This window comes from Taudactylus pleione, unplaced genomic scaffold, assembly GCF_031769625.1.
Source record: "Taudactylus pleione unplaced genomic scaffold, aTauple2 ptg000018l, whole genome shotgun sequence".
Lineage (NCBI taxonomy): Eukaryota > Metazoa > Chordata > Amphibia > Anura > Myobatrachidae > Taudactylus > Taudactylus pleione.
Window position 1 is genome coordinate 16,559,774 of NW_028284420.1, and position 16,209 is coordinate 16,575,982.

Genomic DNA, 16,209 nt, shown 5'->3' on the forward strand with positions numbered 1-16,209 from the left:
TATGTATTTGTTTTTTCCATTTCACCTTACAGCATGGACTAAAGCAAATCATTTGAACCACCAGATAAAGATTTCTCATGCTTCTTGATTATAAGCGCTCCCTAAGAAGCTCTCATTAACAACTGCCTCATGTGCAGGTGATGTATGTCAAACAGGCACCGTAGGAGGAAAGTTGCCAGATAATTTACCTAATTCAGTCGCAGCAGACAATGAGGTGAACCGGACATTACTGAAGTTCCGTTTGGAAGTCTCGTGGGAACCAAGTCTGACCTTTGGTGGCTGATCCTCATCTTTTTGCCTGACAAGAGCATTTGTTGGGTATAAAAACTTTGCATATGAAACAACCTGAAAAAAATTAAAAAGTCCTGAGTTTTTTCCCATTCACAACAAACACGATGATAAGAGTAACAGCAATAATAAAATTCATACAACACTTTTCTCCCAATGTGACTTAAATTACTTTATATCGGCAGATTAAAATACACATGAAACATAAACATATAAATGATTAATCGACTACAGAAAAGAGGTAAAGGTTTACTTTTTTCTTTTTAAAGAAAAATAAAGGGGCATTTATGAAATGAGTAAATAGGTATTGAAGATTCTTAGCGTGGGGGGCCTCTTGAGACAGTGAGTACCATAAAACTGCCAAATGAAGTATGGCAGGTTCTAGGCACTACTAATAGTCAGTGTTACTGAGGTGATCTATTTGCATTATTACAGAAATATTTGAAATCTGTCCATAGCAATAAAGCATATATGTTTTTGATGTTTTAAAAGGGGAAAGTGACAGGTGTGTGTATTGATTTAAACTTATTATTTTAATTTTGTCTTTGTATTTTGTTCCAATTTCCTTTAACAGGGTAAACACAAATTGGTTAACGTAATAACACTGTCTGGAGATGTACTGTATTGTGTATAGTAGTTTTATCATTCACTACTACCACTTAGAAGTTTTCTCCTGGAGTAAAGAAGGGGCATATGCTACTCCTGCAGAGCTGGACGCATCTAACATATATATACGACCAGCTCTACAAGTCTTTTCTGGGGTGCAATTTGCACTTGTGATTTAGACACAAATTCCATCCAGCTCTACATGAGCCACTACATGTGTAATGTTTGTTCTGGAGATGGAAGAATGTAAAAACATTTAACAAAAATATATGCAAGTGATTATACTACAGGGTTCCATTTCTGACTTAACTTATATTTTAAGCAAAGTGGGCCTTCAAAATCTACTCTGATCGTCAGCACAATTTGCAATGTGGCGGCCATGGAGAAAATATTGGCTTATCTACACATTACCTCCCATACGTTGCTTTTAGTTTGGAATGACTTTTTTTATACAATAGCACCGTGTCACGTGGGACCCTGCGCCCTGGCTTTTCGGATGTCCTGCTTTAATGTTACTACTTTCTCATTCCCCTACGGTAATTTTTATTTTTTTTATTTTAGTTTTATAAAATATGGGACCTCGTGTTTCGATTCCCCCGTGTGGAATATAGACCCGGATTTGGCCTCTGTCATACTCCTCCTGTCCCCCCCCCACCAATACCCTTCTCTTCCTTTTCTTCTTCCTTTCTTCATTTTCTTCTTTGCTCTTATGTTTCCTGACTGCTCTCCTTTTATGCTTTGTACTGTTATTTACAGTTTATTTCGATATGTGCTTTGGTATTTAACAGTTCTTATTTCCTCGTATTTTTCTCAGATTAGCTTATTGCTAATTATGCACCCATATGTGTCTATGGATTCATACATTTTGTTCTTGTACATTCCTGATATCTTATTTGTCTATACATGTATCTTTGTATTATTTTTTATTGTTGTAAAAAGGAGAGTTCTAGTAAAACTTACCCTTGTTAACTCTCTATCTTCGCAGTCCATATGGTCCACAGGGAGACAATGGGGTGTAGGTGGTACTTGGAGGACTGGACACCAACAGCAAAGCTTTTTTCAATCCTAGGATGCTCATAAGCCCAAGGCAGGAGCAGGATAGGAGAGAAGGAAGACTGGTACACTGAAGAATCACACTGTCACACAGAGAAGGAAACAAGTGACCAAGAGAAGAAACCCATAGAAGCCAGGTGCATGAGGGCGGGTGTCCTGTGGAGGAAAGAGGTATGCCAAATGGAAGGTCACCTCACAGATAATGCGTCCACGAAGGCTGCATCAGGGTCCCTCGTCCAGGCCCTGTACACTGGAAGCTTGTGTCATGAGGTCCATGTCCGGTAGACCCTATTTGTCCACCAGAAACTGAAAGACTTCTGGATTGAAAGACCACTCCCCCTCTCCTTTCTGCCTCCTCAGGTTCTTCGGATTCAAGCTGGGCCATTATCCTCATCCGCATCACACTATTGCAATCACATACAAGTCCAGCGACCGCGGTTTTCATTCCGGCTGATATCTACCTGGCAGCCAATTCCCGGTTGTCTGTCTACCTTGCTCAGGACCTTAACAGCTGAGCTGCACTCACCTTCCGTGACTCTGGCTCACGTCCAGGACTGATTTCATTCAAGTGGCGAGTGGCCGCACATTCATTGCGGAAACAAGGTAATTTTTCCAGAGGGAGAGAGACATTTGCTTTTTCAAATCTGAGCAAATAAGTATTCTTTTTCAATATAATAGCCTATGGAACTGTTTATGATTGGAATATCAATTCCTACACTACCATTGACATTTATTAAATGTTTGCCCTCTGGGAAACAGCACAAAAACACATTTATTATTGGTGTTTATACGCAGAGTGTTACATTGTCTCTGCTATGTGATTTTATATGTTGATTTTAGGAACTGCAGTTCTATTAGTAAGATTAATTGTTGCTACTGTGTTAATAAATTCCTTTTAATTATTATCCTTGGTTTGTCTAAATGTCTCACTGATCTCAGACGCAGACACAGTTTTTACTCTATTTCTTGTTTTTTTGGGGGGTATCTAGGCAGGAATCCTCTTGTGTCAGCTGCCAGTAATTCACCGATGATCTCTGTTTGAACACAGCGCTCCACTATTTGACTTTTTTATTCCTTGGAAGGAGTGCTGGCCGGTCAACTGCACCCCACCTGCAGAGGCTTTCATCCGTGGTAAAGAGTGCCCAGTCCGGGATACAAAAGGGGCAACCCTTGTTTAGGTGGGACTTCTTTAGCCACCAGGATAGGGACAGACAAACCTCCGTAGAGAGGCCCATCGTCTGGGATCTGAGCAGATGGGGCAGCCTATTCCACCTGGAGAGGATCAGGTGTTGTAGGGGCCTGGAGTGAAACTGAGCGAACTCCACCATGTCGAAGGTGGAAACCATGGATCCCAAGGTCTGCATTGCAGAGTGAACTGACACTCGCCGACTGTGGAGTAATCTGTTCACTCGATGCTGTAATACAGAGATTTTGTCTGCTTTCAGGAAGATTCTCTGAGCCTGAAAGTGCAGGAAGGCTCCCCGGATGTACCATTCTTTGAGAAGGGGTCAGGGAAGACTTTTTCCAGTTGATCAGCCAACAGTGCGTATGTAGAAAGGAAATGGTTACTTGTAGATGGCAGTGAAGAATCTCTGGGGAGCTTGCTAAGGGCAAGAGATCATCCAAGTATGGGAGCAGTCTGATCCCCTGACGACGAAGATAGGCCGCCATAACTGCCATGATCTTGGGAAAGACCCGAGGAGCTGTAGAAAGCCCATAAGGCAGTGCTTGAAATTGGTAATGTTGCGGTAGGACAGCAAACCGGAGATACTGCTGATGAGAAGGAGCTATAGGTACATGTAGGTAAGTGTCCTGAATGTCCAGAGACACCATAAAGTCCCCAGGCTCCATAGCTAGCACAATAGAGCGTAGAGTTTCCATACGAAACCTGGGCACCCTGATAAACTTGTTCAGAGACTAGAGATTTAGGATAGACCAATGAGACCCGTGTGGCTTCTGAACCAAGAAAAGGGAAGAATAACAGCCCTTCCCTCACTGTGATGATGGGACCGGAATTATTACCTCCGAGAGCAGTAAAGACCGAATGGCCTTCTGGAGGAGCAGGGCTTTGCTTGGGTCCAATAGAGGTCCTGTGTAGAAGAAGTGGTTTGGGGGGCCGTCTCAGGTATGAGAGGGCATATATGTGGGAGACCACTTTTTTTTACCAAGGTGTCTGAGGTGGTCGGACGCCAGAACTGGGCGAACTGAAGAGGTCGGCTTCCCACCCTGGGAGCCCCCAAGGAGAAGCCCGCCCCCTCAGGCTGAAGGCTTGTCCTCAAATTTGGTAGGTAGACGTCTTGTATCCCAGGTCTGTTTGGTCCTAGTATGGGAGGCCTTAGTGGCTGCCAACTGCCGTGGAAAGGACTGACCTTTAGCTTTTCCTTTGGGATGAAAGGATGACATCCAAGACTTCGTAGCAGATGCAGAGGGTAAGAGCGCAGTCTTGGAAGCTGCCAAGGTAGTCACAATCTTGTCCAATTCTGGGCCAAACAGGAGCTGCCCAGTATAAAGCAGAGACTTCAAAAGCCTTTTTAGAGTCCAAATCTGCCTTCCATGAGCATAGCCAAACAATACGGCAGGCTACAACGGAAGCAGCAGATGCCTTGGAAGCTAGGAGACAAGTATCCAAAGCCGCCTCTCCTAAATAGGAGGCTGCTTCTCTAATGTGAGATATGCAGGACAGCTGTTCCCTGGAAGCATCAGAGGGAAATGTCTCTTCTAGGGCCTCTGTCCAACTCTCAATGGCTTTTGCCACCCAGGCCGTAGCCCTGGCAGGACGAGTAATAGCTCCTGTAAGAATATATAGACTTCAGGCAGGCTTCAATCCTTCTATCTGTAGACTCCTTTAAGGAGGTTGCTGTATGGATAGGTGAGGTAGCGCTCTTAACTAGGCGTGTCACGTGGGAATCCACTGCAAGGGGAACTTCCCATTTAGTGCAATCAGTAGCTGGAAGAGGGTAACAGGAAATCAAGCGTTTAGGCAGCTGAAATTTTTTACTTGGCATATTCTAAGCTTTGCACATATGATCAGATAGCTGATCTGAGTGAGGAAACTCTGGCAAAACTACCCTCTGTCACTTAAATAGGGGCTCTTTTGCCCTAGGAGTGGGTTCTGCCTCTTCTATCTGAAGAATAGATTTTACAGCTCTCACAAGTGCAGGTATATTCAATATAATGGGGGGATCCTCCTCTCCCGAGGGGAAGTCAGAGTGAGAGAGGTCTCCGTCTTCTGCCTCCCCAGATGATAACTCAGAATCTGATAGCTGGGTGGACTGGGAAGATAACACAGCACGCTTAGTAGGTTTACTAGGTAAGGGTCTCTCCTTTTACAGCATTTGTTGAAAGGCTGTAGAGGTAGTGGCCAGACTCTGCATTGAGGTAGAAAGTATGTCTACCCATGGGGGAGGCAAAGAATTTGCAGGGAGTACCTGCTGTGGCCATCCCATAGGGAGAGCTACCACAGGGACCGCTAGGTGGTCCACAATTTTTGCCAACACCTGTGAAAAAGAAGCTCAGAGGGGGTACTGAGGAGAGGATGCAGGGACTGAGGGGCCAGGTGCCATATAACAAGATGCACATAGACCATCTCGAATTAGATCCTCTGAAGCTAAGCCTGTTAAACAGGACTTGCAAGATACCAGAGTGGGAGCAGCAGGCTGCTTGTTATTCTTGTCTTTGCTAGACATAGCTGCAAGGATAACTGTAGCACACACTCTGGCACATTGCAGTGAGCAACCTAGATTTATTTTTCAGGGTCCATAGGGATCCACAGGGATACCATGGGGATATTATGGTTGGAGAGATCCGGGCACCAAACAGTTAAAGCTTAAGCTCCCAGGATGCCTCGGGTCCTCTTCCATATATACCCCACCTCTAGCCATAGGCCTCCAGTTGTTAGTTTGGTGCGGCAGGATCAAGACGCACCTTTGTAACAGGGGACCGCTCAGGCAGCCTAAGCTTTTATTTTATGGTTTGTTTTTTTTATTTTAGGTCTTTGGGTTGGCAGTACTAAGTTGGGAACACAGATTACACATATAGTGATTACTGTACTAGGTATTGAGTATTGTTTGATTCAGAAAAAGTATAGAAAACAATAAAATAGACCTGAGGCTTGTTCTGTATACTCTAATAATATTTAATTAAGATAAAAAACATAAGCACATCTTAAAATTCAACTCAAAAAGTAAAAAAACATTCACATATAAATAACAAATGTCAGCTCAATACTATTAAAATGAAACAAATGTTTCTTTATGTACAGTAGCATGAATCCAGATCACATAAAAAGATACATATGTCACACTGTGAAGATACTATAGATATTCATTTGTATCTATTCAAAGTGCATTTTATAGACACTGCAATATAAATACTCTGAATCATGAGATGCAATCACCTGTTCCTATATGCATGCATTGAATAAAAGGATATGATCAATATTATGCCGTATATAGTAATTCATGCACACTGGCGTCCCAGTGTAGAGCTGGTAAAATAAGGAATTACCTTATTAAAGAAGTGGTCCCGTTACACTCCCTTGTGTATAATGATCAATAGTCCACTGTCTAGCGTGGCCACGCTGAAGTCCGTTGCACCGGCTGTTCACTTGGGTGGGTTTACAGCCGGAGGAGAAACGGGACAATAAACCTGATTAATGCGGCAGCGTGGAGCGGCAGTGTGCAGCGGCACCTGCTAAGAAGTTTGGCGGCTGAAGCGATTAAGGATCTGTGGTCCGCTACTTCCCGAATGCTTTTTTACTTTTTGAGTTGAATTTTAAGATGTGCTTATGTTTTTTTTATCTTAATTAAATATTATTAGGGTATACAGAACAAGCCTCAGGTCTATTTTATTGGACAGCAGACATATTGTTTTCTATACCTTTTCTGAACCAAACAATACTCTATACCTAGTGCAGTAATCACTATATGTGTTCCCAAATTAGAGATATTTCTCTGTGGTCCTAACCCGACGACAATTACTTGCAGCTGGTTTTGAGCTTAAAAATTTATTCACTAACAGAGCCAGGAGTAGCAGTATATTACTGCTTAATTTTATGGCAGTACTAAGTGTCTGAATTAAGACGCATATACTGCGACACCATCTACTTCCGCCAGGCCGCAACACCAGTAAGTGGGCTGGTGATTTCGGCGGGTCGCAGCTGAGCTTGCTAGCAGCAATGCTGCAACCTGGACTGCAACCGGCCGCATGGAGATGTCAGGTAAGGCGGTTCCTCGCTTATGGGGAATCGCGCTCGGCAGTCCTTGCTTCTAGTGTCTGAGACACACCAGACGCCGCTGTAGTCAGGGCCCGGGATTGTCCGCGTCATCACTACACCACCGGGGCCTTATCGTCTGACGCCGGGGATCGGCAGCAGACGCTTCTACTGGCATGAGGTCAGTGTACCCAGCTGGTTAACGCAGCTTAGGGGAGGTAGGCACTCTCCCGGCAGCTCCTCCTCCGACCCAGATGCAGTCCCTACGAAGGGTGTCAAGCGTCAGGGTTGCTCCGCCTACCCTCCACATGTATGCGAGACGCACAAGTGCGCTGCTGTAGCTGTTGGTCTCAGGAGGGTTTGGGTCAGTCTCCGTGTATACCTCTCCCGTGGCTAAGGTATACAGGGCTCTATATCCTACCATACCTGGTGTTTGTGTAGTTGATTTAGAGTAGATTGTAATTATTTTACATATGCATTGTATTTGACTGTTTGCTAGCTGCTATTGACACTGTCTTTTATTTCTGTCTGTCAAGTATAACTATCACTATATTTTCTCTCCATACTTTGGGGTGGAGGTTTTTCTTTGAGTACTTCGCATTCATTTGAGATTTTGTGAAGGCTGTCACATAGCATTGCATTAATTACCTTTATGAACATGTCTAAAGATAAATGGAAACAGGAGGGAGGAGCCACCTTTGCTGGTTTCATGTAAATCATGTATGGCCTATGTGTTCTCTTAGGACGTAAAGGATGGTTTGTGTGTTGTCTGTTATAAAGAGCCACCTCACCAGTCCAGTTTACCTGTCTCTGGACAAGAGCCATCTTGGGTATCCTCTTTGTCCCAGGTAATGAAGCAATTTGTGGATCGTATGGCTGCTCCCACAATGCCTCCTTGGATGGGGTGTCCACAGCACACCTCCTATGCATCCTTCCTGGAAAGATGTTTATGCTCATTCTAGTCAGAGTATGGCACCATCTAATGTTGAAAGCAGACCGTTAGTTACTAAGGCGCCTAAGCGCAAGTTATCTCTTTATCGGTCTGCTCAAAATATGGATCAGACGCATCACCAGAGGAATCAGATGATGCGCAGGGTTCTTCTCCAGGGTCTAGCTCAGGGGAGAACGACCATCCGTCCACAGTGGATGTTCCTTATTTGGTGAGGGTGGGTAAATCAGTCCTAGATATTCAGGATGATGAACCAGCTCATGGTAAGAAGGCTCCAATGTTTAATCACCACCGGAAGGTGGTCAAGACAGAGTTTCCTGTATCTGAACAGCTCACTGAGCTTATGAATGAGGCATGGGGTAACCCAGATAAACGATTTTATGTGAACAAAAGAATAACATCGTTGTACCCTTTCCCAGCTTCTGTATGTACTAAGCGGTAGGTACTTCCTACTGTGGATACTCATGTAACGCATTTAATCAGAGATGCTACATTGCCTATTCAGTCAGCATCTTCTCTGATAAGAAAATTAAACAGATAAGAAAATTGAAACATGTCTTAAGGCAATATTTTCATCATCTGGAGCTGTTACTCGTCCAGCTATGGCTGGAGCCTGGGTAGTCAAAGCTGTTGAAGAATGGATGGGGGCATTGGAAGACGCTCTTCCAGAAGCTACTAGAGAAAGGAGGATGTATATCTCCCATATACGGGAAGCGGCTTCCTATCTGGTAGGAGCTGCGGTAGATGCTGGAATTTTAGCTTCTAAAAGCATCAGCAGCTTCAATAGTGGCAGGCAGGGCCCTTTGGTTAAGATCCTGAAAAGCTGATACAGGATCAAAGAGGGCGCTAGGAGTCTTACCTTTCTATGGAAAGGTACTTTTTGGAGCAGAGTTGGATAACATTACAGCTACTCTGGCGGCTTCAAAATCAGCAGGTCTGCCATCTACAGCGACTATAAAGTCTAAGCAGGTTTCTGTTCAGTCCTTCCGTCCTCAGGGAAGAGCAAGGGAACAGTCTTCCTCTAGGTCAACTAGTTTTCACAATGCAACAAGGCGACAAACTAAGAGGTCTGGCCCACCAAGGCGTCCAGCTTCTAAACTGGACGACAAACCTTCGGTCTGATGGGGCGGGCCTCCTCTTGGGGGATTCCAGGGTGGGAAGCAGACATCTACAGTTTGCGGATTATTGGCATCAAACAGATGCCTGGGTCCGAGAAGTGGCCTCTCCGGGGTATGCCCTCACTTTCATGAGGCATACTCCCCAGAATTTCTTTTGCACAGATCCTCCATCAGATGCAGTCAAGGCCTTGGCCTTTCAGAAAGCCATTAACTCCCTGCTACAGGCGGGAGTAATAATCCCGGTTCCTTTGTCACAACAGGGACAAGGTTATTATTCCAATCTATTTCTGGTTCAGAAACCAAATCGTGTTTAATCGCCCTATACTAAATCTAAAAACCCTCAACAAGTTCATCCATGTACCAAAGTTTCGGATGGAAACTCTCCGGTCATTTATTTTGGCAATGGAGCGAGGGGATTACATGGTTTCCCTGGACATTCCGGATGCATATCTGCATGTTCCTATTATACCATCTCACCAACAATTTTTACGGTTTGCTGTCCTTCAGTAGCATTACCAATTTCAGGCTCTACCCTTTGGCCTATCTACGGCTCCCCGGGTATTAACCAAAATAATGGCAGTCATGACGACCTATTTCAGGCATCAGGGAGGCAGAATTCTGCCATATCTGGACAACCTTCTGATATTGGAACAGACTCCGGTTGTTTTACAAAGCCATCTTCAACTGACCATAGCCTGCTTATGAAAGCACGGTTGGATAATCAATTGGGAGCGTTGCTGGATTCTCGTGCACAACGGTGTTTCTGCCATAGGACAAGATTGTGGCGCTATCATTATCAACACGCAAGCTGCTACGCCAGCGAGGGTATCCATTCTGTTAGCAATGCAGGTCCAGGGATCAATGGTATCCACCTTCGACATGATGGGGTATCATCAGCTCCATTCCAGGCCTCTGCAAAGATTGATTCTTTCCAAGTGGAATGGACAGTATCATTTAATAAGGTCTCAGGAGATCATTCTCACTCCAGGAGGTTCGTCACCCTGTGGTGGCTGAGAAAGGATCATCTGAACAAAGGGCGCCCATTCTGGATTCCAAATTGGGGGCTTCTCACCACAGATGCTAGTCTTCACGGATGGGGGCAGTGACAGGTCTTCACACCTTTCAGGGAAGATGGACAAATCAGGAAAGTCATCTGCCAATAAACATTCTGGAACTGCGAGCAGTGTACACACCACTTATGGCACAGGACCTGCTCCAGGTCAGGCCGGTCCAAATTCAGTTAGTCAATGCGACTACAGTGGCCTACCTCAATCATCAGGGAGGCGCAAGAAGTTACGCAGCCATGAAAGAAGTGACAAAGGTTCGGATTTGGGAAGAACATCATCTTCCCGGCCATCTTGGCAATATTCGTACAGAGAGCACTCAATTGGGAAGCAGACTTCCTAAGTCGCCAAGACATATACATGCTAGAGAGTGGTCTCTCCATCCGGGAGTGTTTCAGCTCCTGGTAAACAAATGGGGTCTACCAGAGATAGAGCTCATGGCATCACGTCACAGCCACAAGGTCTCCAGGTACGGGTCCAGGTCCAGAGACCCATCTGCAGCCTTCGTGGACGCACTGGCAGCAAGATGGGACTTCAAGTTAGCGTTTCTCTTTCCTCCGATTTGTCTCCTTACAAGAGTTCTCAGGAAATTCAAGCAGGACGGCGGAACAGTAATACTGGTGGCTCCGGCTTGGCCCAGATGCAATTGGTTCACCGACATACAGAAGCTGTCCGTAGACAGTCCGTATCCTCTTCCTCTATGGCAGGATCTGCTAACGCAGGGTCCCTGCAGGCATCCGGACTTAACTCATCTGGCTTTGACGGCCTGGCTCTTGAATCTTCCATCCTAAGAGCAAAAGGTTTTTCTAGTTCTGTAATTCAAACGATGCTTAGGGCACAGAAGCCTGCCCCTGCCCACATCTATTACAGAGTGTGGCATTCTTTTGATCAATGGTGTTCACATAGGAAGTATGATCCTAAGGTGTTCAGGATTTCCAGGGTACTGGCTTTTCTTCAGGTGGGGTTAGACAGCGGTCTCCGTCTGGCCACTTTGAGAGTGCAGGTTTCTGCACTGAGTCTGGTTCCAGAGGAAGATTGCCTCATTACCAGATGTTAGAATTATTTTCCATGGAGTTTTGCGAGTTCAGCCTCATTTTGTTCCACTGGTAGCACCATGGGCTTTGTCTTTGGCTCTTAAGGGGGCTACAAGCTTCCCCATTTGAACCTCTAGACTCTGTAGACTTAAAGTGATTGACAGCGAAGACACTTTCTTCTTGCTATCTCTTCTGCTCGCAGAGTTTCTGATTTGGCAGCGCTTTCTTGTCGCTGTCCATTTTTGATTTTTCACCAAGAAAGCTGTTCTTCATAAATAGGAGGATAACCTTCCTAAGGTAGTGTCCCGTTTTCATGTAAATGAAAAAATTGTAGTTCCAGCTTTTCAGGCTCCAGATCTTTCTGTAGGTGAAGCCTCCCTGGATGTAGTTCATGCTCTCCGTATCTATGTGGAGCCCACAAACTCTGTTAGAAAATCAGATGCTCTTTTTGTATTATATGGTTTTTACAAACGAGGATGGCCAGCTAATAAGCATGACTATCTCTCAGGTGTTTACAAAGGCTGATCTCCCTGTCCCAAGCACGATGACAGTACATTCTACTCGGTCTGTAGGGCCATCGTGGGCATTTGGTTGTGGTGCCTCTGCTGAACAATTGTGCAAGGCAGCCACGTGGTCTTCTGTCCACACTTTTCTTAGGTTCTATGCCTTTGATACTTTTGCCTCTCAGGATGCTTCCTTTGGGCGACAAGTTCTCCTTTCTGCTCAGGACAGTCCCCACCCTAGGGGAACTGCTTTAGGACATCCCCATGGTATCCCTGTGGATCCCTATGGACCCTGAAGAAGAAAATTAGTTATGATATATTTACCTAGATAACGCCTTTTCTTCGAGGTCCATAGGGTCCACACCCTGACGCACCTGGCTGCATGGGTAGTTTTCTCTTTCGGTCACAGATTCCCTCATTTTGTGTAAAGCTGCATACACACGTAAAGATTTTCTGTCCAACCATCCAACTAGTTGTTTGGTTGGAATGAAAATCTGGTAACGTATGGGAGTAACTGATGATCAGCAATTTGCTACTAAATGCCAGAAAACAGATGACAATGGTCGTTTAGACAAGTTTGTTAAATGTTTGATCTAAACAATTTGTTCAAACAACAGTTTTTGTCCATTTTCCTGCGTTTAGGAGCAAATTGCTGATTGTCATTTGTTTTCATACCTTACCAGATTTTCATTTCAACCAATCAACTAGTTGGATGGTTGGACATTTATTTATTTATTTATTAACAGTTTCTTATATAGCGCAGCATATTCCATTGCGCTTTACAATTGGAACATTAATAGAACAAAACTGGGTAATAACAAACAGATATATTGGTAGGAAGGCCCTGCTCGCAAGCTTACAATCTTAAGGGAAATAGGCATTGATACACAAGGATAGGTGCTATATATTGCATTTTGATCCAGCCAGAATGCACAGTTGGTTGGCTGCATGATCCAGTCACACAGGAATATCGACCAAATGTCATGAGGATGTGAGAGAAAGACGATGTGTGAGATTGTGTGTGGACTGTAAAAGGGGATGTAATTAGATATGGAAGCTATGAAGGTTATGTGGGAGGTTCTGGAATCTGATAAGCTTGCCTGAAGAGGTGAGTTTTCAGGGAACGCTTGAAGGATTGGAGACTAGAGGAAAGTCTTATTGTGCGAGGTAGGTTATTCCATAGAGTGGGTGCAGCGCGAAGAAAGTCCTGTAACCGTGAATGGGAGCAAGTAATGCATGGGGATGAGAGACACAGATCTTGTGCTGAGCGGAGAGGTCGGGTTGGGAGATATTTTGAGATGAGTGGAGATGAGTGGAGATGTATGTTGGTGTGGTTTGGTTAATAGCCTTATGTGTAAGTGAAAGTATTTTGTATTGAATACGGTAGAAAACCGGCAACCAATGGAGGGACTGACAGAGCGGGGCAGCAGAAGAAGAACGTTTCGCAAGGAAGATAAGCCTTGCAGCTGCATTCATAATGGATTGTAATGGTGATAGCCTGTTTTTGGGAAGACTAGTAAGGAGGCGATTGCAATAGTCAATGCGGGAAATAATAAGTGCATGGATTAGAGTTTTTGCAGTGTCTTGTGTGAGATATGGTCGAATTTTGGATATGTTTTTTAAATGTATGTAACATGATTTTGAGATAGATTGAATATGGGGAACAAAGGACAGTTCAGAGTCAAGGATGAGACCAAGGCAGCGAGCTTGTGGGGCGGGGTGGATGGTCGAGGTATCAACGGTGATAGAGAGATCAGGTTGGTAACGGTTATTGGCCGGTGGAAATATAATTAATTCTGTTTTAGAAATATTAAGTTTCAGGTGGCGAGATGACATCCAAGATGAAATGGCAGAAAGACATTCAGTGACACGGACCACTACAGATGGAGATAAATCTGGAGAGGATAGGTAGATTTGAGTATCATCCGCATACAGATGGTACTGAAACCCAAAAGAGCGGATTAGTTTGCTAAGAGAGGTGGTATAGATTGAGAATAGTAAAGGACCTAAGACAGAGCCTTGCGGTACTCCAACTGATAGTGGTAGTGAAGAGGAGGCAGAATCAGAAAAACGAACAGTAAAAGAGCGATCAGATAGGTAGGAAGAAAACCAAGAAAGAGATGTGTCCTTAAGACCTAGGGATTGCAGTGTTTGTATGAGAAGAGAGTGGTCAACAGTGTCAAAAGCAGCAGAGAGATCTAGAAGAATTAGGAGTGAGTAATGGCCTTTAGCCTTGGCAGTGACAAGATCATTTACTACCTTAGTCAGCGCTGTCTCTGTGGAGTGTTGGGAACGAAAGCCGGACTGAAGTGGGTCCAATAAGTTGTGTGAGTTAAGAAAGTGTGTGAGGCGGGTGTAGACAAGTCTCTCAAGTAGTTTGGAGGGGCATGGGAGCTGGGAGATAGGACGGTAATTTGAGAGAGTATTAGGGTCAGAATTTTGTTTTTTCAGAATGGGAGTAATCACTGCGTGCTTGAACAGTGATGGAAAGTTGCCAGTAGAGAGAGAGAGATTACAGATTTTAGTTAGGGTTGGGATAAGCACAGGAGACAGAGCTTTACTGATTTGTGAGGGTATAGGATCTAGAGGAGAGGTAAAAGAGTAGGAGGATGAGAAGAGTGTAGATACTTCATCTTCGTTTGTGAGATCAAATGAAGAGAATGTGCCAGAGGGTTCAGGTAGGGAATTGAGCAGGTCACTAGCTGAGGAAGAGTCTACCATTTCATTTCGGATCTTATCAATCTTGTCCCTAAAATAGGAAGCAAGATCTTGATATCTTGCACAGATAGTAGCAGGTGGTGTGGGTGATGGAGGGGTAAGAAGCAGTTTAAATGTGTTAAAAAGTCGCTTGGGGTTAGAAGCTTGAGCAGAGATTAGAGATTGGAAATATGTTTGTTTGGCAGTGTCCAGAGCAGTACAATAAGAGTTGTAGGTAGTCTTATATGTGAGGAAGTCACTTGGAGTATGAGACTTTTGCCACTGACGTTCAACTTTACGCGAGAGTTTTTGTAGATGCCTTGTTAAGCTAGAATGCCACGGTTGACGTCTAACTCTACGTGGTGTGTGATGGGTAGCTGGAGCTACTTCATCGAGGGCTTTTTCTAGAATCTGGTTTAGGTGTGATGCAGCAGTCTCAGGAGAAGTGAATGTAGAAATTGGTGAAAGTTGTTGTTGTAGAGAGGTAGATAGTTGTTGAAGGTTAATGACATTAATATTTCTACGGGTTTTAGGTTTAGGGTTGGTTGATTTCAATGATGTTGATGTAATGGAGGAGAGTGTGCAGGTGATAAGGTTGTGATCTGAGAGAGGGAAAGGAGCATTAGTGAAATCAGAAACTGAGCATAGCCTGGTGAATACAAGATCAAGACAGTGGCCCTCCTGATGAGTAGAGGAGTCAGTCCATTGGGAGAGACCAAGAGAGGATGTTAAAAAGAGAGTAGTTTGGAGGCATGAGGAGATTGTGGACTGTCAATGGGGATATTGAAATCACCCATAATGATGGTGGAGATGTCTGAGGATAGAAAGTGAGGCAGCCAGGCAGAAAAGTGTTCCAGAAATTGTTGAGGTGGCCCAGGTGGGCGATAGATAACAGCAACTCGCAGAGAGAAAGGGGTGAAAGTCCTGATAGAATGTACTTCAAATGATGTAAATGTGAGTGAAGGTACCTGTGGGAGAACTGTGTATGTAACAGATTGGGAGAGTAATATTCCTGCCCCACCTCCTTTACAATTACCAGGCCTGGAGGTGTGTGAGAAGTGTAGGTTACCATGTGAAAGTGCAGCAGGGGAGACAGTGTCTGATTGTGTAAGCCATGTTTCTGTTATTGCCTGAAGGTTGAGGTTGGTTGAAATAAAGAGGTCGTGGATGGATGTTAGCTTATTGCAGACAGAGCGTGCATTCCATAGGGCACATTTTAGTGACTTGGATGGTGAAGGGAGGCACGCAATGTTTATGAGGTTAGCTGGATTTATAGTTCGTTGTGGGTGTGGAATGTGGGTTGGGCCTGGATTTGGTGATATGTCACCAGCTAATAGAAGCAGCAGGAGAGAGATATAAATATAATTGTTGGATTTGTCCGAAAGATTTTCATGGCGACAGGTTGTGGATGTTATTGTCAGTGTGTATAGATAAGTTAAAAGCTCATGTGTGTTCATAAGTGGTGAGTAGATTAATGAGGTAGCAATATGTACAGAAGGATGGACATAAAATCTTTACGTGTGTATGCAGTTTAAGAGTGTTTCTGGTGTAAGATTCCTTCTTCTCTTTCCTGCTCCTGCTTGAGGCTTGTTAACTAAACTGAAGGCCTATGGCTAGGGGCGGGGTATATATGGAGCAGGACCCGACATCCTGGGAGCTGAAGCTTTAACTGTTTGGTGCCTGGA

General features: G+C 44.4%; 1 protein-coding gene across 3 annotated transcripts in view; it reads right to left on the bottom strand.

Annotated features, from left to right (window-relative positions):
• Positions 1-16,209, bottom strand: part of CABLES2 (Cdk5 and Abl enzyme substrate 2) — a 66,639-nt gene that overhangs the window by 17,866 nt on the left and 32,564 nt on the right. For all 3 annotated transcript variants that reach the window (XM_088442800.1, XM_088442799.1, XM_088442798.1), the window contains one exon: positions 189-345. In XM_088442800.1, coding sequence (XP_088298926.1) covers positions 189-345 — 157 coding nt within the window. The remainder of the gene's footprint in view (positions 1-188; positions 346-16,209) is intronic.